Source organism: Drosophila yakuba, chromosome X (assembly GCF_016746365.2).
Source record: "Drosophila yakuba strain Tai18E2 chromosome X, Prin_Dyak_Tai18E2_2.1, whole genome shotgun sequence".
Classification (NCBI taxonomy): Eukaryota; Metazoa; Arthropoda; class Insecta; order Diptera; family Drosophilidae; genus Drosophila; species Drosophila yakuba.
This window is the reverse complement of record NC_052526.2, coordinates 18,565,566-18,590,623: the sequence shown is the minus strand read 5'-3', so window position 1 is coordinate 18,590,623 and position 25,058 is coordinate 18,565,566. Positions and strand designations below refer to the sequence as shown.

The window sequence follows — 25,058 nt, the reverse complement described above, 5'->3', positions numbered from 1 at the left end:
CAATTTTGTTCCGCTTTTGATACCCCGTAATTGTGCCATAAACGGGCAGTATAAGGCCCATTTTATAGCCGTAAACATAGAGCTTAAGTACTTATAGTAAACCAGATTTAAAATAGCATACAATTAAAATATATAGCATATAATTTCAACTGCTACAATTCTTATATGTTAAGCTTAAGTAAATGAACATCCAAAGATAAATAGTTTGGCTTAAAAGACTCGGACGTCTGTAAACAAATTGTGATCAGACTAGTACACGGTATCAAATGATCTATATATACTAACCAATTGCAATGGCTATTTGCCCCAATGGCGAATGGGGGCGCCGAAGTTAATTCGATTAGTTGAAGGAAAACGAGTAGCTGCAGGAAATGCAATCCATTTGTAGGCAACTTTTTTTGGCCTACCTCATTACAGTAACATTTACATTCGGCTTTCTCCTTGATGGAAAACCTAAAACTTGATTTATGCCTACATTTTTGGGGGCCACACTTGATTTGTAGCCATGCTGGAGTACGATTTGTGTGAAAATCTCCGACTTGCCATGCTTAACCTCCCGAGTTTCCCCATTTACCGCACATCCGATTTTGGTCAGATTTCTTTATGGGCTTTAAGTGGCCATTAGTTTTCATTTGCAAATGCTGTTTTTCTTTTTCTTTTGGTTTTTTTTTTGTCTGGATATGCGTATGTGTGGAAACGTTTAGGGTCAGCCCGCAGTTATTTGCTTAACTTCAAACATTGGTCTGTCTGCAAGGACACCAATTAGCCGGCGAAGAGGTCGTGAAAACTGGGCGGAGTTTGGGCCTAATTTGACGCACTGTATTTTCCTTTTTTCTCCTTTGTGTTCGGCTGACCTTTTTTAATTACACCATGTGTGTGTGTGTTCGTGTGTATTTAGTGTGTGTGTGGGTGTGGCAGAGAGTCCTTGTGTGGCTGGCCAAATATTTTACGCTTGATGTGGCAGCAAAAAAGGCAATAACTAGACCCGCATCGTGTACTTTTTTGAGCAACAAACTAGCAAAAAGGAATGAAGAAAAATGATTCTGGAAATGATCGCAGATAGGGTTTATTTCTACGTTAAATTGAATACTATTATCTACATACATATATACTCGCCCTGTTTATTTGTCAATAGAAACATTATTTTCTACGCCCGTATAATTACAGTGTTTAATGGCTACAATTTTAATTAAAATTCAAGTGTTCAGTTGTTCATTACCTGGTTTTTGCCGTATTAAATGCACTTTTTTGTATAATTCGCCTTTTATTAGGTGTTTATTAGCCCATTTTAGCCCTAAAGCTCAAGTGAGTGTAAACAAGTACTGTGCTACCACTTCATCTTCAGTTGAAGTGCAATTAAGTTCAAAGGTTGCTTAGCTTGAGCCCTTCGAATTTTTTATTTAATTAATGCCCATGCGATGTTCCCTGTCTTTTCATCAAATTAATTGACTAAAATGGCAGTGCTTTTGGAATTATTTTGCAGAATTAGCTGCCCAATGGTTTTTATTTTCATTTTCAAAGATTAATGGTGTTTTTTTAAAATGTCTTCGGCTTTTTTTCTTTCAGTGTGCTTTATAAAAGGACTTTTTAGTGCGCTCCCAGATGGAACCTTGATCATTTGCGACCTCGAAAGTCCGCACCAGCAACTAGTTTTTCCTTCCATTTTTCCTTTTCTTTTTTTTTTTTTTTTTTGAACTCGTTAAGCTGGGTGCATGACACATCGCTCAATGGAATCAACTTGTATGTGATTGTGATTTTTTAATTGCACTGTTTGGCTGCCGAAAACAATGGGCGGGTGCTAAAGCGTTAGACAGAGAGAAAAGTTGGAAAAGAAAAAAATAAAATTAAATTATTCGGTTGTCAGTTTCAAGTTGATTTTATTTGATCATCCTTTGTTATGCGTGCAGCAGATAATCAGCTTATTACAATTCATGTTCAGTACGTTTGTTTTCCTTTCATTCATTTTGGCTCTCGCTTTCTTCCTCATTTTTTTTTTGCATCCCCATCCACAAACAATGGTCTAAATTGATTTTAACCCCCTGCAGCCCCTGGGGGGGGGGGGGTGGGGGCACCCACAATCAAGGCTCTGCAAATATCAAATATCAACTTGCAACTTGTTTGTTCGAAACTTTCATTGAACATTGCATACTTATGGCAGGCGCATTGATTGGCCCTAGTTTTGCTGTTGAGCCACCCACATTTTGCTTCTCCTACTTTCTCTCTCTCTGGTGGGTTAAGCAATTTCCATGGGCAGGGGGGAAGTGGGGCACAATGTTTAACTCTCGGCGGGCCAATGCGGCGTATACTTGATGCTTACTGCTAGTACTTGTATGTACCACATATCAAGCATACGCCGCGTGTACATTAAATGTATCAGGAGTAGCGGGTATCTGCAGTATTACTTAACAACAATATATATTTACTAGAATTTTATTTATTTTAATTGCCATTATTCCCATAATTTGACATATTCCTTTAAAAAGAAAAAGGTTTACCCAAAATTTATTTGAATTTTAAAATGAAGCAACGTTTCCAAAGAGAAGGCAACTTCCTGTGGGTTAAAGTGTAGAGGAAAAGGCGCAAATGTCCTGCGTTACTGGTCCAAAAATTTGCAGTTCGCTTTTGTTCATTGAAAATCTCTCGGGTTGCCGTCAGTCTATTGCTGTTACCCAAATCCCTCCATCGTCCTTTTGCTCCTTTAACATCCGCTGAATCCCATTGTCCACTTTCTCCACTGCCTGCCAGCTAAACGAATTTCATGACTAGGCTTCCGTTTCCCTTCTTTTTTTTTCGTTAACAAACTTTTGAGAGGGGCGGAAATAAGGAATTGAAAGAAACTAGTTTTAAATTGTATTATGCACAGCTTAGCGCTACTTAGCTAACTTGAAAAATTAAAAAATTGGATAGAAACTTTTCATAGAAAGGGAATCTTTCCTTTCAAAATCAGTTCTGCTGGCAATAGAAGATAGTTTAAAAATAATTAAATTGATGCTATACAAAATTAACAAAACTAACAAAAATGGCAAACAATAATATATTTTGTTATGCAAAAATTAAAAAAAAAAATGGTGTTATAGTCACTGACTTTCCTACAAATGATTAAAGAAATCATTTATAATGGCGTAAATGGTAACTTTCAGGTTTAATGGCTCGAAAGTTTGAGCATTATTCTTTTTTTATGGCTTAAGAATTTATAACTATCGCCGATAGTAGAAGCAGACTCACTTCTCAGTTGCTCCCCCAGGTGGACCAGCACTCCTATTTTATTGCCCCTGGGATCATTACACCACAGGAGGGCAGCTGAAAATTGGCAACGTATATTGAGTGCCTTGTGGAAGCATCTGCGGTCTGTTCGCATGATTTATGGACTGCATATAGCTCATTCAGGCCAAAAAAAAAAGAGGTCACAGGGGCGGGGGCATGCAACGATGAAGCCCCCCCCCCCCCAAAAAAAAAAGACCAAAAAAAAAGAGGGAGAATTTTCCAGGTAGGCAAAGTGAAATGCGGCGACCGACAGGCAGCCAGGAAACTGGCAAGCACAAAGTTGGAGTCGAGCAACAATATTTTCACTGCATCTTCAATGCAGGCAAAACACTCTACAGTGTGTGCGTGTGTGTGTTGTGTGTGTTGGCCAACTTGGTTGTGGTCACAAAACTAAGGCTTTAAAACTTGCTCATATGAAACAAGGCGGCTTATCTAATTTTAATACGCCGTGAAAACAAATAGTAATGAGGTGAACATTTTATATATTTCTTATTTTATATAGTCCTTTTTTTTCTTCAAATTCCCAGCTGTCGTGGTAACTTTGTTGCAATTCTCAGGCGATTATATATAATTCAGATGCGCACGAATACACACACTTATGATGGCCGCGTTGGCGAGGTCCCGTTTCCGTTTCCGTTTCCTGTCCGCTGGCGTTTCCATTATGATTTCTATTATTCGCAGACTTGGCACAAAAATTGCGCTGAAAATGAAATGAAATAAAGATTCAGCTTAGGAGCAATGACGATGCCAATGGGGGATGATGACGATGACGATGATGATGATGATGATGATGGTGGTGAGACGATGATGATGGTGATGATGGCCAGGACGTTGGGGACCCGCACATCTGGAGTATTTATGGGCGCGGTGTGTGCATGCGAGGCCATAAAGCGCACATGGCCCCCAGGAGTAAGTGGTCAGCTCGGAACATCGGTGGGCCAGCTGGGAACTTCGGTTTGCTGACAAGCACGGAAAACAACGAAATACGGGAGCAGTCTGACAGGTGACGACTGCTGAAGGATATGGCCGGCTGGATATGGGTGGCCCGTATCCTTCCTTAACCCATGACTGCGAGCAGCCACTCACTGGTTATGAAGATTCGCACAGGGAAGCAGTTACCCCCTTTCCGCACCCGCTGGCTGTCAATTAATGACCCATTTGGCCAGCCAAGGGTTAAGGGCTGCACTCGGCGGCTTGGTGGATGTTTCTATTTCAGGAATTGCTTCTTCTATTTTATCCAACACACACACACGCACGCCAACTCGTGAAAGAAGCAGAACCAAACAGTCTACACTTTTGTATACCCATTAATTTAGTTGCCTTAGCTGTTAACTATTAAATTTAATGGAACAAGTAATCAATTATTAATATTTGATATTTAAAAAAACAAAATACAAATAATAATTAAAAATATAAACGTTCAACTAATATATGTAGATTAAATGCCAAATGAAGCTTAATACCCTAATTATTAATGCTGCAAAACTGTTAAGTTTTTCTGTGCAAAAGAAATTTCCTCAAGAGTGCTGGCATAAAAATAATGCAATTACTGCTCACTGGATAGTTGCTATTGAGCTGGATTTTCCACTCCGGCCTCGCTGTGCCCTCTGACCTGCCCAGCTGCACTCGTGAGTCGTGTCGTGTCGTGTGCCACAAGTGTCAAAAAGTGTGCGCCCTTCAAGCTTTTTGCAGGTGCCTCCTTGCTCTTTGTTCGAGTTCCCCTTCCCCCTCGACGGCACTTGTCCGCCTCCTTGGCAGGACTCTTCAGTGGATGGAAGAGTGCCGAAGTGGGCAGGGAGAAAGTTACAGATGAAATGATCAACTTGACGCACCTCTTTGGCCAGCAATTACGATATCTATGGAATGTACTATGTGCTCATAAAAATGATAGAATTATTGTATAATTATTGTGTTTCAATCTATTTGCTGTGCAAGTGCTGGCATTTTCTTACGTTTGATTCAACTCAAATGCCGAAAGTTAAATGCTCAAGCAGCCGAAAATAACCATTATAATCCAAAACAATAGTTTTATTGTCTTACATACTTTGTGGCTACTCTGATTTAAGCCGTGAAATGCAGCACCAAAGAAACCACCGAACTGTGACTGCAATTTCGTCTGCCTCTCTTCAATTTGAGGTATCTCAAGGCGAAATGCTCAATGAATTTTCTGACTGTGTTGTTGTGTGTGTGTCAGTGTATGTGTGTGTCAGTGTGTGTTTGTGTCAGTGTGTGTTTGTGTCAGTGTGTGCTTGTGCGAGTGTATGGGTGAGAGCCTTAAGCGCCAGAGGCTCCTCCTCTTTTTCACAACCCCGCCTCTGCTTGCCTTTTTCTTTCAACTCGCCTTGCTCTCTAATTGAATATGCATATTTAGCTGTCAGTCATTTTGATTGCGTAACTAACCGAAATGAAACGAAATATGAAGCCACAAAGAGGCAAACAGTCTGTCCAAGACCCCAAAAAAAAATCCCAAAATCCGAAAACCTCATCCCCATATAAAATAGGTCGACCTTCAGTCCAACCAAATACGCCAAAAATAAACACTCTGCATTTGAGTGGCGACAGATCATTGTCATCATCTTCAGCAGCGTCATTGTGATTATCATTGGTAAAATTTCAATATTTTGGCGATGCAGTCATGAATAACCACAAATGCGCTGAAAGAAAAAACGGTTAAAGTTCTGGATAAATAATTTCATTGAAAGCTCAACCATTAAATGGAAATATTACTCTAATCACAAAAGACTTTCTTCTATAAATTTTCGACTCTAAAACCCAAAGTTGGTTAAGTAATTTGAAGTAATCAAATTGATTATTGTGGTCAAGTTTCAAATTCAATTTTGTGCCTATGTACAGTCACCATAAAAGGTTCGATAACAATAACTGAGCACTCGCTTGGCATATGTCAATTAACTTGGATAATTGTGCATTTCTGTAGCATACATTTCGGAGCAGCGGACAATTGACAGTTGATAATGCATTTTAATTGTGGGAATATGAATGGATTGCCAGATGTCCACTGCGTGTGGATGGATGGCGACAACTTGGAATGGATAGGATGGATAGTTGGATAGCATGGTTATGTACACACACAACTCCATTTAATTTTCAGTTTGGGTTCGGTGGGCGTGGCATGGGAGACAACTAATTATTGGAAGTAAGCCGAATGGAAAACTAATTGAGATATTAGCAGTTAATTAATAATTGCAGCTAACTAAAAGGTACTCATTATTTATTTTCTCATGCAATAAATGCAATAAAATACGCAAACATTTTGGCGCACAGCTTTTATTATTTTTTAATCGACTCGCAGTAATTTGCCTTTATTTACTTAGCAAGTTTATCTATCCAAATCGCATTGTGTCCACGTTCGAAAGACCGACGGTTAATTGAAATGACAATTCCCCCCCCCCCCAATTTTCCCCTGGCGACCAAGCTTGCCACCACGTTTTGTTTTCATTTTGGTTGCCGTTTGCTGTAATTATAATTGGCAATTTGCAAATTCAATTGACTGCAATAATGCCGGCTACCACCGAAAAATCGCTATGAATAATGCAATGAAAATTCAATTGCGTATTCATTCAATTAGAGTGCGAATGCGGATGTGAATGCGGATGTAAATTCGAATGCGGATGCGAATTGAAGAAGCACAATGAGCAATGAGTTAAACGCCCAGGCGATTGGCAATAAAATTCTAATTTCATGCAATTAATTTAAATAAAACGTTGCCAACTATTACTTTATTGCCACTTCAGTGTTGTAAGTTAAGGACAAGTTGCGCATGAACAAAAGTGAGGCAAAGGGTGAAAAGTGTAGCAATTTGCAGAGATTTCCTTTATCCATCTGGCATTTAAGCTGTAAACGCCCCAATGGAACTTCTCGAGTAATCAACTTAAAAGATATATCTCAGCCAGAGCCCTGGGAATTCAATTATTGTGGCATATCGGTTCGGTATTTTTGCACAAGTTTGTTGGCTTTGTTTCTACCTTTGGTTATCCACCGGTTTGCATTGATAGTTATTACAAATTGATTAAGGTGATTGGATTGCAGTGATTGTGGGGTGGGGGAAGGTGATTAAATTACAACTCTGTTGGGGGCAACAATATTGCAACTTTTTTGTTAAGTATTACAGACTCAAAGAGCAGTACATTTTGATATTAAGATTATAAATATTGTGTAAGCGGGAAAGGTAGTAAATTGTTATACAAACAATCTTTGCTAATAAAATGTATCTCTTGGAACACAAATATTGAATCTAAAGGCTGTTGAGTAAACTGAGATATGGATTACAATCAAGTGCATCTTCAAGTATGATTTGTTGCAGCGCTGAGGAGCAAGAAATTGTCGGCTCCAATAACATTGGCCACAATAAGTACGTGTAAGTACAAAAGTCAGGAGTGTAACACCTCTGGGCCAAAACCTTTAATCCGTTTAGAGCCAGCTACATGCACATGCATACATCATAAATAATTGAGTTATCCTTCGATGTTTTTACCTCGCTTTTTCTTTTTCTGGCTCTCCATCTTTCCTGCTTTTTATTTATTTTTTTTTTGTTTTTTTTTTCCCCCTTTTTGGTTCGACAACATGACAAATTTATCCTAAAGTTAATTCCCTCACTCAGAACAGAAGCCCCTGCGCCTGTGGCTGCTGACCCCTTTGCCCTGTCTCATGAACTTTGGCCTGTCGGTACGATGACGGGCACAAGAATAGCGCCCTTAGGTATTTCAATTAATGTTTCATATTTTTTCAATTATTATTTAGGCATCGAAATATCTAGGAATTAATTTACTAGTAGATTTTTCAAGTAATCACTTTTCCTATATTAAAATGTTTTTTAAATTTGTAGTCTGGCAAATGTGCAAGCTAAATGCATTATTGCCTCGTAATTAAAAGTGCTCTACATAAAAAGTGGGGCATAAAACTACTTCAAAGCCTTTGCCATTTACAAAATTACAAAAAAAAAAGAGAAGTTACGTGTTATATTTAGTGCAATTTTTTGTCGTCTGCTGTATTGGGCTTGTGTCTGTTGGGATGTTGTTCAGTTTGTTGGCCATGTCCTCGGCTGGGCGCAATTCGTATACATATTGATGAATATGTATAAATAAATTTCTATTGATTTTTCATTATTTATATTTAATAATAAATAAAGCAAACAGCTGCCCTCTCGCTCGCACCGCTGCGATTGCCCGACTCGCTTTTTTTTCCGAAAGTGTTGACACACCTAAGTTTGAAATTGAGTCGTTGGAGCACATTGATTGAGTTGCTTTTATATATACATACATTTATGTATATATATATACATTCCCTTTTTTTTTTTTTTGGCGATACACACGGCTTACACAAAATTTCCGCTTTGCTGCGCAGCTCAGCAACATTTTAAATTCCCCCCACAGGATTTTGTGAGCTTTACCAACATCTTTTCTTCTTTTTTTTTTTTATTTCTATTTCGTATACCACCAACGTGTTTGCGCTAAAAATAATTAAATTCAATTGCAATTCAGTTATCGTGCGACAGCTACAAAGGCAAAAAAAAAAAAAAAAAGGTGCTGAACAAATTGTGATAGAAAATTCAAAATGTCTACTCCTCCCATTGAATATTTTCCGGTTTTCTTTTTTTCCTGTGGCGAGAACGGAAAATATTGAACATTTATTTATAGCCAAATACGCTACGTTGCACCTGTGTGTGTATGTCTGTATGTCTGTATGTGTGTATGCGTGCTGTCAACAAGTCCAAGTGTGTGTGCACACAACAAATCCTTGCTGGTGTTCGAGTGTGCGCCTCTTTGTGTGTATGTGTGTGTGTGTGTGTGTGCATAGTCGGGTGTAAAAATGATTGAGTGTTTGAACTGAACTTTTGTGTCGTTGCCATCGTCGTCATCAGTGGAAGTGGAATATGAAAGTGGCGGCGGGGAGGCGGGGAAATACCACCCACCAAGAAGCAACCGAAAACCACCCACCGCCATTCAGCATCCCTCAAACAAAAATCCCCTTCAGGTACACTAAATATTTTTTAACTAATGTGACAAAATGCAATAAATAATTTCAATTTGCGGACGGAATGATAGATATTATAAATTCAATATGGCCGAATTTTTATCACAACCATGCTACTTGTGGACATAGAGCTTAATAAATAGATATTTAATTTTAAAGTTGTGGCAAAAAAAAAAACAAAGTTTAATGACAAAAAACTTCTTTTGCCAAAAATGTTAAATTTACGAAGTAAATTTTCATCATAACTTGTATAAAAATGGTCATATAAATAAAAACAAAACTTTTTCAAGCTGCTAATTACCAAAGCTAACGATCACATATTTTAAAATTATTTTTAAATTTGTAGAATTTTTTTCTAAGGTGTAACATCATCTTAAATTGCAAAAAATGTGAAAAAAATAGAGGTACCATTTTTGAACACATTTTCATTGGGAATTTAATTACGAGCTCAATGACATTCCATATTTGAACCATTATATTAAAAGTTTTTTCCCAAAAAACTGATAATTTTGCGTTTTTGCAAGTGCAGTTTTTAAAAAGTATTAACTTTCATTACGTACTGCCTGACAAAGAGTATTTCAACTGCAACTCACTTTTGCTATATGTACATTTAATCGCTTTCATTGTTATCTCTGTTGGTGTGTTTGATTTGCTGGTTTTTGCTTTCTGCGCCCCGTGTCAAAATCAATGTAACCTCGTGAGCACTGAGAAAAAATACAATATTCTTTCGGCGATTTATAGCTTGCCTATTGAAGGCTTAACACTGGCACAAAGATGAAACATATCGAAATAACAAATATGAGCACTTTCATGTCACTTGCACCAAACAAAAATGAAAACACACGTTGGGATTTTGGTGTTGCATTGCGTTATTTATGTAGCGAGTCACATTGTAAAGGGTATTTAACGGCCCCATATTTCCACGGTATCCTTGATGCCGTAACCTCGTTCGGAGGTGAACTTAATAGTTGCTCCTTTGGAACCAGGACCTCCGCTGACCAGCACAGCAGTTGCTCCATGGCTCTTCTTTTTGTCGGTCACCTTAATTGCCGTAATCGTCAGCGCATTTAGGTTGTCCTGTTAAATAGAACATGATTATAAAATGTAATCTTATTTGGAAGTTGCGTATTAGTTACTAACCGATTGCTTGAATACGTATTTCTTGGTCTGCACAAGTCCAACGAAAAACGCCTTCGAAACGGTATCCTTGGCCAGTTTGTAATCGTTTTCACCAACTTCGCCCCAAAGGTAGTCATTTGCGGCAAAAGTTGGCAAAACGAATGCGGCGAGGGCAAATAAAATAATTGTCGGATATTTCATTGTTATTTTTTTGATATTGATTTGCTATTTCGCTATGACAAAACACTTTCAACTGATTTGGAAAACAATTCGTTCCCAGTTTTTATTGCAAAGCTTGATATCTACAAGTACTTACTTAATTAAAAAAAATGCTATTACGTTCAACATCTTAATCAGTTAAGTCTCATTATCTCTGCCAAAGCTGTTCATTCCGATTTTCATTCAATAGCGCGTTACTCGCTTTTTCATTTCACCCACCTGGTCGGCTGTTGATAATCAAAACGGATTTTAATCGGAAATTTTGGTATTTAAAAATTGTTTGCTATTTTTATATGTTTTTGATAAACTTAAGGTCACAACTCAATTTTATTTAAATCGTTATTTATATGATTTTTATTGTGAAAGCTAAATACATATTTGAAATTTTCTTTGTCAAAAGTCTTGTATATATTTTTTAAATGTGTGTTCGCTTAGATGTAATATAACAGTTTAGATCACGCTTTTTTTTTTTCAGTGCGTTTCTCGCTACAGTTTTAAATTGTATTTAAGGTATCTTCGACTCCAGCGGCTTTATCTACTTTAGCTGCCACTTCTTCTTTATCTGCTACCGATGTTGTTGTTGTTGCACAGGAAAATTACCAGCGACAAGCTTCGACCTTGGGCAAGGGGGATGGGCGGTAATGGGCGCAGCAGGGGTAGGGGGGGAGGATTGGAAAAGGAGGAGAGAAGGTGGGAAAAGTCTAAGGGGGCAGTGTCAACAGTTTTCCCTGCGGCTGAGCGAGCTGCCGACGGGCATGTTTGTTTGTATGCACTTCAATAAAAATTTAGCATACGCTTCACTTCACTTCACTTCACTTGCCACACGCACAGGTGTACAGCGGGGGTCAACGAAATAGTACAGCCATAAGCATTTATGTTAAGAAAATATATAATCAGCTATTAATAATATTTAATGTTGCATCAGTGACTAGCATATTTATGGTTACGTTCTTTACAGAAAGGCTAAAATGTATATGTAATATTAGTATTTAATAACATGTAATATTAGTATTTAATAACATGTATCATTAGAATTAAATAACATGTAATATTAGTATTTAATAACATGTAATATTAGTATTTAATAACATGTAATATTAGTATTTAATAACATGTAATATTAGTATTTAATAACATGTGATATTAGTATTTAATAACATGTAATATTAGTATTTAATAACATGTAATATTAGTATTTGATAACATGTATCATTGGAATTTAATAACATGTAGTATTAGTATTTAAAAACATGTATCATTGGAATTTAATAACATGTAATATTAGTATTTGATAACATGTATCATTAGAATTTAATAAAATGTAATATTAGTATTTGATAACATGTAATATTAGTATTTGATAACATGTATCATTGGAATTTAATAACATGTAATATTAGTATTTGATAACATGTATCATTAGAATTTAATAAAATGTAATATTAGTATTTGATAACATGTAATATTAGTATTTAATAACATGTATCATTAGAATTTAATAACATGTAATATTAGTATTTGATAACATATAATATTAGTATTTAATAACATGTAATATTAGTATTTAATAACATGTATCATTAGAATTTAATAACATTTAATATAAGTATTTGATAACATGTATCATTGGAATTTAATAACATGTAATATTAGTATTTAATAATATTGTTTATATTCACCAACAAATTGAATTATTTATGCTTACCTTCCTGTATTAGCACAACACTTTTTTTGAGCGTGGTACTATTAACTTGCCCGCAACTGGGCAAATACACACCTGTAACGCCCCCTGGCGGCAGGTACATGGAAACATTGCTTTGTATCATTTCCCCTTGGCGAAGCATTTTTCGATTATATGTTGCCTTTGCTTTTTGGCTCGTTTTTCAATCTAAATGTCAGCACATGTGCGTGTGTTTGTGTGTGTCGAAATGGCTGCCAGCTGTGCGTGCGTGCGTTAGTATGTGTGCGTGTGTGATTGTGTGTGTGTGTGTGTGTGTGGGTGAGTGCGCGTGTCGTGGCAAATTACTCGAGTGAAGTGCGCACTTCAAGAATGAAATAGCCAGAGCAACCGACACGGCTCCCAAAAAAAAAACCAAACTTCATCCTTGCCAGCCTCCGTTATCCGGCCACGCCTACCGCCCCACTCTCCTCATACCCAGCTGGAAAACTCGGGAAATGCGCGTGCATGTGTGTGAGTGTGCAAGTATGTGTGTGTGCGAGAGCGAATTTCCTTTCTAATTTGCTTAACGCAACTTGCTCAAGTCTTGTTACGTTATTGTTCATCCATTCAGTGCCAGCCAGCTGCAACCTCTGGCGAAAATACAAGCGTATGAACCTTGAGATACCCATTGCAAGCGACTGAAAAGTACGAAGTAATACCATGCTTAAACTTTGTATAAAAAATTTCAGTAAGATGTTGGGAAAAATGTAAGCTTTTAACGCTAATTTAGGTATTGCTGCTTTAATAAATTGCTATAGCAATGGCAGTGCTAGGTAACCCCTTGATACCCATTCACTTTTCACTCTTAACGTGTGCATATAAAAATGCGAAATGGAAACTTTGAAGTTGAAAATTAAGGAAGCATAACAACAATTTCTTTCAAAGCGAACATTAAGAGGAATGAAAAAAAGTAGCAGCACATTTCATCTAAAATTATTTGCAGCTGTCACAATTGTTTCTTTTTAAATTTGCAAGGATGTTGCGAAGGATGATAATTATTTTTCCCATTATTCGGCTCATTTCTCAGGGCTACAAAAGTTGATACTCTCACCATCCTATTAGCTAATTGTCGAGCAGTCGAATGAAGCGCGGCCACTTAGTCCACGCATTTAATATGCATTTCCAAGCATTTTGGGCGACATCAAAGGCAGGAAACTCGAAGGCCGAAACTTAGGCGACCTTAGACCTGCTTATCCTGGCTGCCATTCCTTTTTCCTTTTCGCCTTTCTCGCTCACTTCCGGTCGCAGGAAGAGGAAGTGAGTGGTCCTTATTGGCATTTACATGACCCGTATTGCGATACACTTCCAATTGATGGACCATGTTTTATGCATGGCTATTTTACAGGAAACTGCGTAATTTATACGCCAATGTTTTATTAATCATTTCGGGTGGAAATCAGTTTTAGTATAGCCAATTCTAATTAATTAGTCTCTAGGTTAAATGCGCCACTTTGTTGTGTATTAAATAAATAAATTAAGGCTGATACTTATATATGAATATTAATCTAATCAATGACATTATTTTGTATTTATTTTTTAGGTAAGGATACCATGCAACAACTTCCAAATCTCTGTTTAGCGCTGATTTATTGTAAGTGATTTAAATGTACCTTATTTTTGCCTTACATTTATCAGTGCTAACACATTTTCTTAAATGTATTGAACTACAATAAATATTTATCAATCCCAATTGCTATGCATTATATAATGCAAATATAGTTTTCACGTTACTGCGCCACCGTTTAATTAATCGTTATGAACACAGAGGCGATGTGAAAAGAGCTTTTTAAATTAATTATTTGTATGGCTAAGGGTCATATTCTGAATATAAATTACTCACACATGCCACATTTTACAACCAAATGGCGTTTAATTAAGCTTTTAAGTCGCTGAATTGAACTAAAGTCGCAGTGAGATATTGTAATAAATTCAGCTGGCTGATTGTTTGTTCAGGTAAATTTAATCAATAAATAAAATGTAAATTTCTCCACGATTCGCCAAGTAATTTCCTACCTTCGCCATTATTTTCGTTGTATTCTTATTATTTTTTTTTTTTTGGTTTCCTGGCCTAGCGGCTATTGACCTTGCTCGGTTTCTTTTTTGGTGGCCTTAACCGCATCAGAAGGCAAATAAAATAAATGACCAGAAAGCGAAAAAAAAAACTGAGAAAAAGTTTGGCTGTGTGGCAAAGAAAAGGCCGGGAATTCAAGTCACGACATTCGCACCTGGGGCGAATGGCGTTTAAAATTCAGAAAAAGGTCAACAAATGCCCAGGTAACTGGCACGGTCAGCTACGCAATAACGCAGAATATACACTCGTGTATATAAGCATATTTCTATACAGATAACTTCGAATAAGTACGTACTACGTACAGTTCGCGACAAGAAAGTAGTGCTAAGGATGCTATGCTGCTGCTAAAAATGGCTGTCAAAAAAAAAAAGAACTGTTTTACTTCTGTACGTGTAATATATATTGTTGCATAATTCTAGACTTTAATATATATTGTTGCATAATTCTAGACTTTAATATATATTGTTGCATAATTCTAGACTTTAATATACATATATTGTTGCATAATTCTAGACTTTAATATATATTGTTGCATAATTCTAGACTTTAATATATATTGTTGCATAATTCTAGACTTTAATATATATTGTTGCATAATTCTAGACTTCTTTTTTTGTATTATAAACATTTTGTGATAATTTTCTGTACATTAGCTTGTATAGCGAGCATTCTAGAAGTTTCGCTTCAATTACTTTGAGTTGTGCAAACCTTTTTCTTTCGTTCACATTTTTGTTGTGTTATTTTTTTGTTGCTTTTGCCCGGCTATTGTGCCACTTTCTTACCGTCCTCCCATATTTTGCAGTTACCCTTGTTGCCGTATTTTCAAATGAAAGGTGACGCCGTATATTTGAATTTTGAATGGAGAGCGCTGAGCACTGATGGATGTGAGAGGTGAGAGGTGAGGGGAGCAGGTCCTGGCGGGTGGGCAGCGTCACCCGGGCATTATATTCAGCTATACGGCGTCGGTTTTTATTAAAAAACTCATTATATCTCGCTCAGCAGGACGAAACGGTCTATGATGCTGCCGCCTTTGACGCTGTGTGGCATTAACATTTATTTAAGTTTTTCCACAATAATCAAGCGCAATTTACTTGCTTATTTCAAAATTTACAAACTAATTTATTTATTTTGCATTTGCAGTAAGCAAACAATTTCGATAGTCGATTACCCAAGAATATCTCTCATTGCTTAATAGTTTCGTTTCTATTTTCTCACTTAATTTCCCCCTAGTTCCTTCGAATTTCCGCTAGGAAGTTGATTTTCCATTGAATTCTACTGCAAAGTTGCCTCAATTGGTTTCCTTTGAGTGCCACTGAATTTCCCATATTAAATTTCCTCAGTTTCAGCGTTAGATTTTCCAGCCAGAAACAGCATTGTTAGCTGGCTTTGTCATCTATTTTTAATGCTGTACAATTTGTTGTTTGCCATTTCTCCTTAAGTAATTTGTTTTCTCCTTACCACGTTTTCAAGGGTATTTGTGTGTATTAACTTTCTTCAGCGGGTGGAAATCCAGCGGAGTGTAAAACGAAAAATGAAAACTATTTTGCGACACAATCCTTTCGCTTCTTTCGCCCACTTTTCGATGGGGAAACTTTTAATTTTAGCCTGGCCAAAAGCGGGTGGTGAAAGGGGGGGGGAAGGGGTTGGGAAAGTAAATAATGCGAGTGTGGGTGGGAGGAAAACTTTTCAATAAACTATCGCATCGCACACATGCCACACATCCGCTTGCCAACTGCTGCCAACTGTTGAGTTATTTTTTATATTGTTAGAGCAATCCGCTCCACATATCCTTTCTTTCTTTTTGCTCCCATTCTCCCCGCTTTTCGCTTTTCTTTTCTCCAGTCCCCTTCTCACCCCTTTCTCCGTTCCCAGTTCGCCATTGATAAGCTGCGAATGCTTCGAACGCCATTTGCCAGTAGATTTGTTCACTCCAAGGCTTGCTGGACTATTTGTTTGCTCAGGAGAAAAGTTGCTGGACTTACAGTGTGCTCTGGCTACGAACTACATTTGTATTTAAAGAAAATTTATGACAGCATGTACATACAAGTTTATTAGATTCGTGTCTTACCTTTATGTAGATATGGAATATACTATATGAATATTTATAAATTGCTGTTTAAAAATATTTGCTTAAATGTTCATTACTTTGGTTCATCACTTACGATTACCTACTTTAAGTTGCTGGTGGAGCACTTGCCTTTCTGCGTCTGCTGTTTGTTTTTCGCAGGGCTTTATATGCAGCGCCTTCTGTCGCTCCCTGTCTTACTATAAAAGTTAAATTGCAATTTCGAAAAAGTATTTAATATGACAGTTGCGCCAGGAGAGGCGGCAGGGGAGGGGGCAGGAAAACTCGGAAAAGTGCGAGAGAAGGAGGCAAAAAGAAAAGTAACGATGAAAACAAGAACTGCAAATCTCGGCTTCGGTATGCTGTCAACGCAGTTGTTGCACTTTTCCCAGTGAATTTTCACTCGTTTGGTTTTTCAACAACCACCCCCGCTTCCCCCCTTCCGGTGCCCCCCCCCCCCATTTTGGGGACAGTGAAAATCGCTTAAGCAACAAAAAACCTGACAACGCATCCAGTTTTGCTGAATGTCACTGCCAACCATTTTGACGACCAAAGAACTTGTGCTAATCGCATCAGGGGCGACAATTGAAGATGATTAAATGGCCGGTTGACTGGAAAACTCTTAGGTGTGGAATAGGGTTTCGAACCTTTTAAGCTGTTCATTTTATTCGACTTCACCTTAAATTTACTGAGCAATTAGCCGCAGGGATAATTTGACTAATGGGCGAAGGAAACGTTTGAAATTACCATTTCGTTTATTAAAGACCTTAAGAACTACCGTAAACACATATAAGCAGCAGATATTTATAAGCATATTAAATGGCATATATTTATAAGCATATTAAATGGCATATATATGTTTTGATTTATTCAACATGATATTAACTTTCGAAAAGCTTTTAACCTCGACGCTCCATTCGATATGCTCCAGAAATCGGGGCCAAATCCTCGTGGGATTATAAGCCTATGGATTTATTCAAGGCCCAATCGACCCTTGAGAAATCCCCACTCCCATTTTCATATACAACAACAAAAAAAAAAGAAAAAGGCTAATGCAGAGAAGAGTAAGACCTTCGAGATGAGTAGATGGATCCTTGTCCTTGACCTTGGCCCCGTTGGCGTATACGCAATTTATGGAAAAATATGTGAAAACAAAAATGAGCTCAGAGCATGTAAATGATATTTGCTATTCGATGCGGAAAAAATTCATGAACGACAATCGACAAAGAAAATATTCGATGGCAGGAATTTTTCAGTACAACATGTGAGAATGCTCATAAATATTCTAATAAATTATGCGAAAATATTGTCGAAAAAAGCCGCAGATGCCATAATGAAAAATGGCCAAATATGTTTTCCAAAAATCAGCCAAGGCCAATTTTGTATCCGTCGGATACGCACATGTATCCGTTGCCATACGTATAGCAAACCAAAAGCAACCAAAAGCAACCAAAAGCAGCCAAAAATTGGGTTCAATAAAATGAGAGAGAAGCTCACGCATTTTACGACAAAAGAATGAATCTAAATCTTGGCCATAAAAAAGGGCAACATGAAACCAAATGTAAATCGAAACCAATGTCAGAAGAGGCACGTTCCGATTTCAAAATGAAGAGTTTTCGAATACGATGGAATTAAATGCGGCCTGTCGTTTCGTTTCATTTCATTTGCCGCCGCTTCGTGTGTATTTTTAGTCAAGGTATTTGGGCGTTTATTCGGGTATTGGGCGAGTATTCCTGATTTTATTTTAGGAGGGCCCTTTAAGTCGTAGATTTTATTACCTGCTTTAAAGTTGTCAAAATTATACATTTCTGTATTGTACAACTTGTGATTTATGCGACGTCTATTAGCGTTCTAAGTTCTGTATTGTATAAAATATATACAACTTGTGCTGGCAACGCCCACAAACTTGCCACAAAGCGATAAACAATTCAAATTGAATTTCGCCGACTAAATGATGGCCAAAAGCGAACAGGTTAGTTAAGGTCGAAGGTTAAGAGAAATGAAAATAAAATGTGAAATAATCAAAGCGCATGTGATTTGCATAATTTGTAATGTGGAATTTCCGCTCACATGGCTCTCATTTCCTGTTACACACACTTTCACCCACACTCGCCCACTTTTCCCCCCGTCCTTTTACCTTCGTTTCCCAGTCAGATTTCCCGGCAGCTTTTCCATTCCGCTTGGATAACTGTTTAATATGCATAAACTTCACTGGGAAATGTGGGCTGTGGTGGGCGGTGGGTTACCACCCATCCCAAAAAAAGGGAGGATTTTTGGATGCTGTATCCTTCCGTTCGGTTAGCAAGCCAAAATCTGCCTTTGGGGGAAATTTTGGAGGGTGAGTTTCTGTGTTGTTTTGGCCTAATTGGTTGCCGCTACTCAGCGCTGAACTTTATCTACCAGTTTTGCTACCATCTTCCTGCTTTAAAGCACTCATCGTTCACTTTTTATTTTTATTTCTTCTCTGCTCTCTTCTGTCAAAGTTTTTGCGCCTTTTTGCCATTTTTATGGGATTTATTATTTGCTTTATGGCGCAAAACTTTAAAAGGCTAATTGGGCGTGTCTTTATGGGGTTCCGATTTCAACATAAATCGAGCAGAGCATTTTGCAGTTTTCACTCGCTGCTAACGAAGGGTATCTCCTCTTATTGATCGGCTTTTTGGCTTGTAATTAGAATAAAATGCTAACAAAGTCGGAAAACATTCTCGAATGCTGCCTTGTGTTGGTTATACCATTAAATGGTTTTTCAAAGGTTATAGTGAAATTCTTGAGAAATACATTGTTCATCTGAAAGCTTTGTCTGTTAAAGAATATTTATTTGTAAATTTCGTCCCTTTGATATGGCCAATGGCTTATCCAATCGACTCTCTGCTAGCTTTTAATGTCGTTCCCATTTTCCGCACGTCGGCAGAAAAGTTTCCCATATATCACTGTTCACATATCCCTTTGGTGCTCGTATAAAACTTTTCGCATCGCACACTTTCCGTTTTATATTCAAACTGTTTTATTTCGACCTGATTTTTACACATGAATTAGTAAAAACACTCATTATTCGTCCCCTTCGTCCCCCTGGATGTCTACATTTTGCAGTTTTATTTTGGTCTTCTTTTTGTGTGAGTTTTTTTTTGTGTTTTTTGTAGTTTGTCGTCCTTGTTGTGGCTTAGTTCTCATGGCGGCCTCCGGTGCGTATGAGCAATGTGAAATGTAAGCCAGTTTGCGGCACATTTGCATATATGGCAAAGGGTTTTTTCAGCGCGCGCGAAGGAAGCTAATTTGCATTCGAGGGTCCCTGTAAACCAGACAGACATTGATGTGTGTGTGTTGTGTGTGTTGTGTGTGTGTGTGGGTGTGGGTGTGAGTGTGTGGGTGTGAGTGTGTGTGTGGGTGTGAGTGGGTGTGCGTGTGTGTGCTGATGAGGAGGAACGGTGGTTTTGGATGGTGCGATTATATCCTGGCCGCCTTTTGTGGTTGAGTTTTCACTGGCTTTTCTTTTTCGACGCTTTTTATGGGAAATACTTTGTGCGGCCGCAGCCGTATTTCGTATTTTATGTTATTTACCAGTGCTTTGCATACTTTGGGGCGTCTTTAAAGTTGCATTTTAAATACGTTTTAAATGCCCCATTGTGTGTGTGTGAGTGTGTGTGTGGTGGCATCATAAAATGTTTTTGAATTTTGTATTTTTGGGGCCAAAGGATTGCGGTTTTTTACGGTCCCCTTGATACCTTTTTTGTGTTTTTTTTTTTTTGTTTGCTGTTGTTATTTTGAAGAAAGCACTCTCTCTTGTCCCTTTGGTTTTCGGCGTATGTGCAATTAAAAAAGGGTTTACTTGCCTTTTTGCTCATTTCATTTGCATATACCGCCCAGCAACTCCCTTTGGCGGCAGCTGCGTCAAATTGATTTCCAACCTTGGCCAAAATCCCCTCGACAGTCTTCAGCCGCATTATGAAATCAAATATTCAAAATTCTCCCACAGGGATGGAAAGTTACAACATAGAACACCAATTTATGATATATATACCAGAGAACTGCAAGAGTGGCATTTTATGCCACCCTAATCACACTCAACAAATTTGAGTGTCGGGTGCCGATCACACTCGCCACTCATAACGAAGAACAGAGAAGGCAAACAGGCAGTGGCCAAAAGGGAATGAGTGGCAAAAACACTCATTTATGTCTCCTAAACACGCGAGTGTATGTGGTAACATAATTACTGAAAAACGCAATAGATTATGCCCAAGATCTGTAGATAGCCACCTTTCTTGCCTTAATTTTACAAAAAATTTAAACAACACGAAATATACATTTCTTTTTTATATATTATATTATTTGCTTAGTTAAAATTTTTAATATTTGCTTCCCATATTTAACTTTATAAATGTATTATTTTTCTTTTTAAAATGATAAAAAAAAAACAAGCAGCCAAAAGTCAGAAAGTTGAGCGTCCTTCTCCATTTACTCACCCCTTTCCTCAAGCTCTCCTCTCTTTCCACGTCAGAGATAATAGCTCCTGGAAAATAGCTAGCTCAGGCACTTCCTCCAGTAGGTCGAAATCACATTTTTGATATCCTCTGCTGCCACATAAAATCACTGCACCACTCACTCACGTTTAGTATTTTTTTTTTAAAAACATCGAAAAAGTGATTTGCTTACGTAGGACTTTTGAGAAGCGCAGAGGAGGGCACCTATATTTTGGTATTATTTAGTATTTAGTACTTGGTATTTTTTAGTATTTAGTATTATTTAGTATTTGTTTTATATAGTGTTTAGTATTTTTTAGTATTATTTAGTATTTAGTATTAGTCGTTAGCTTATTTATTGCCTTTAGTTTTATAAAACATTCAATTAATTATTTGCAATATTTTTTAGTCGCAAGGTGCATATTTTGGTGTCTGCCTTTAGTTTTATGAAACATTTAATTAATTATTTGCAATCTTTTTTAGTCGCAAGGTACATATTTTGGTGTCTGCTGCTGATATCGTTGTGGTTTATGGACAGACTCAATGGCCGGGAGGCAACCTAATTAACGCGTGTCAAATTCATTTCGTGGGCCGCACTAAAACAAATGTCATCCGCGCAGGACACGCAACTTATTTCATTGCCAGAAAACGTCTCAAAGTCAAAAGGATACGTGATGGAATGTACGGGGGTCCGGGGCACAAGATGTTCATCCCAGAAGATAAACAATTGAGACGGGGAAAAACAAGATGCGGTGCAGACAGATAAAGTTCTTGAGTCAATATCACATAAATTTATACACTTACTTAAAAAAACGGGAAAATATAATGTTGCTATAAAATAAGTAATTTATCTTCTGCTTACTAGTAATTTGAAATAATGTGAAATTTGTAAATCTTTCTTGTTCTTTTAAAGCAAAAGGCCGTATTGCAATACTCTCAATCTGTTTTTAGGGTATATGAGAGCCATTTGAAAGTTTTTCTGTGCGCCAACTGCTTCTCTTTTATGATTTCAAAATGTCTAAACAACAATTGAGATACAACATAAAGAAGAACAATAAGCAGCGGAGTACAACAGTACAGCAGTAGCAACAACTATAATATTAAATGAAATTTATTTTATTGCAGACAACAGACGCCAAGTTCTGAGTTTTGTTTTTCCCCATCGACTCATTCCGCTCATTCCGCTAGCCTTCACTTTCACTTTCGCATTCACTTTCGCTCTCACTGGCTTTCACTTTCTGCCCCAAAAAGTATGCTTTAGAAATTATCAAAGCAGAAACTGGCGAAATAAAAGGCAGGCGGAGAAGTGGGGGGGAGGGCGGTGGGTTCAAATCGGACAGGTAAAACCCAAAATGGACACCTGGCCTCAAGTGTTTTCATGCACACTCACACACACACATTAACCCACACACACACACATATACTCAAGCGCACAAAGGACTCGGCAAACACATAAAACATAATTGCAAATTAACCTTTTTCTGATTTTCTTCACTCTCCTCCACACACACATACATACATATAAACAGGAGCAAGCCCAGAGAGCTCAAATAACTGTAATTTCCAAAAAGCTGCATTGCAATACACTGAGCGAAAATCTCGCAATTACGCAGTGAGCCAAATTACGAGTGCAAGTGGTGTGCTACATTATTTTGGGTTCGATTTTGTGAAATTTTCGTAACATTTTCTATAAACTTATTAAGTAAATATATTAGGTATATATTAACTTAGATTCAATAGCTATACGGTTCGTCTTGGATATTTTTTTCAGTGTCTCAAGCGGCACTGACAACTCCCACCTGTTGATGGGCAGACAAAGGAGAGCTGTGTACATTAAGTAGGCAAAATTATTGAGTTTACTGTAATGCCGAAATAAACACAAGGAAAAGCGCCGGAAAAAGGGGGCGGGCTGGCAAAGTGGGCGGACCATTAACACAATTGCCTGGCTGGCTGCCTGGATGCTCTTGCTCGTTGTCAGGCGTCTTTGGGTTAATGATTTTTATGTGCATTTTAATGTGGCAACAGTTTTTGCCCCGCTCCCCAGCGTGTAAAACTCTTAACTAAATTTAATGAAAAAAAAACGCCATGAAGCTGTGAAATGTCGCGAAAAACACAAACACACACACACACACACACACATGGGTATTACTTAACTACAATAACATAAACTCCAGTAGGCGTGGTGGTGGTGGTGGGCGGAGTGAAAGGGACAGCGTCACATGTGCGCTGCGGGGCAATAAAGTTGATTGCCTTGACAACTTGTGTCGCCAAGTTTTCCGCCCTGCGAAAACTCCTCGCAGCAATTACAAACTTCAATTATAATGGAAAAACATTATCTTGTAATTTTAAGGCTGGTGCGCCGTAGTTGTGGAGCTGTGGAGATTGATTTTCCATGGGACCTCCTGTTGTTTAAGGATTTAATTAATTGCCTCATGCGATTTCCGAGAAGTGGCTAAAATGTTCGGAGCACAATAATCACTTTGATTATATAAATTATTTCAAATTCTCATTTAAGTTGTTGGGCTTTAACATATATATTTATGTTTTCAAGACTTACCGCATTCGCAGCAGTCGAGCTCCTCGACTAACAGATACCCTGTAGCGTTTGAGGAGTTTCAAATTCGTTGAAGATTTTCCGGGTTTCATCAACTGTTTGCCAAAAATGTGTCCATTTGAAAGGTGGCTGTTCCCAATTTCTATTTCGGCCTTTCATATATAAAGTTCCACATTATTTGTGTAAAGTTTTGCGTATTTTTGGTTTGGCTGTTGGGAAAATTGAACTGTCAACAGCATAAACCGATTGCCCAGCAGGCTGAAAAGTGGAAATTGTGGAAAAGCAGCGCAGGTACGTCATATAACAAACCAAGTGGAATGCTACGCGATAGAAAGTTTTTTCACTTTTACCTTTCTCGGTTTTTTCTTAGCTTTCTCCTTTTCTTATTCGCCGCCCGGGGACAGGAAAATGTAAGCTGAAAAAAAAGATAAACAGTAAAAAGTTGTAAATGTTGAAATTAAGAAAATCAGTGCGAGTGGGTATACTTATAGTAAAACTTCTATACTATAACTACTGAAATTAGTTTATAGCACATTTGTGTGGATTAAAGGAAAATAGTTCGATGAATCAGCTTGATAATTTTGATTGTAGCTTATTATTTGTTTTAATAAATTTTAAATAATTTCGTGCAGTGACCATCAGCTGTGCGCAATTCAATTTCATTGCAATTTCATTGGTGGGCTATAGTCGCTTGGCCATGGGTGTATATTTGCTTTTGCGGCGAGTCCATGGAGAACGGCAGTCAACTGTTGATTGAACATCTGCGTTGCCTTTTCATTTGCATATTTATATTCTTGTTGATTTTTCCGCGTCCGCTTTTCCTTTTGGTATGCTTTTCTTTCAACCCCCCCCCCCCCTGATTTTCCAAGCGCTCGCGCCGTTTTGATAAATGTGCTTCTTTTTTTTTTGCATTGTCGTCTTAGACAAAGTTTTCCAATTGTTTTGCCACTCGATTTGCATATAGAAATTGACACACAAAATATTGTCACCGCAAAAGTTCGAGCTATTATTTATTTCGATTTGAATACGAATTGGAGAATTGGAATCTTTGATTCGATTCACCAACTGAGGAAATTAATTAGCGGGCATTATACAATTTTCGTGCATAAATTATCCTTTTGGCATATTTCCATTTTCCAAGCAATTAGCAGGTTTTGCTGTTCGCCTTTGAAGCGTCGTGAAAACTTTATCCTGACTTCATTCCCATGACCATGGAAAAATTCTCCAGTATTTTGTGTGCATGTGTGCGGGCAGCGTTTTCCGCACACACACACACACACACACACCACCCATTTACCCTTAATGTGCTTATCTAATTTATGGCTTCATAAAGCGGCAATTATCGAATTTCTGTATAAATGTGCTACTCTGGTTTGCATGGAGGAAATTCATGGTGCAGCCGAAGAATAACTATATTTTCAGTACGTACAAAAAATAATGGAAATCTTGGTGAATATATAAAATTAGAATACTTTATGAGCAGTAAATAAATACAAACATTTATGTAAAATGAAAATTTGTTTCGTTAAAATAAAACTTATAAAATCTCTTTGTATTTAAATAAAACTTATCAAATCTCTTTGTATTAAAATAAAACT

The 25,058-nt window shown here is 37.6% G+C and overlaps 2 protein-coding genes across 2 annotated transcripts in view; one reads left to right on the top strand and one right to left on the bottom strand.

The window, feature by feature from the left end:
• LOC6525923 overlaps positions 1-25,058 on the top strand; it is a 45,131-nt gene that overhangs the window by 6,691 nt on the left and 13,382 nt on the right. The window lies entirely within an intron of this gene.
• LOC6525925 lies at positions 10,107-10,618 on the bottom strand. The gene is made up of 2 exons (XM_002101709.4): positions 10,396-10,618; positions 10,107-10,332 (listed from the first exon to the last, which is right to left on the bottom strand). Exons 1-2 carry the CDS (start codon positions 10,573-10,575, stop codon positions 10,159-10,161), a joined length of 354 nt encoding a protein of 117 aa, XP_002101745.1. The 5' UTR covers positions 10,576-10,618; the 3' UTR covers positions 10,107-10,158.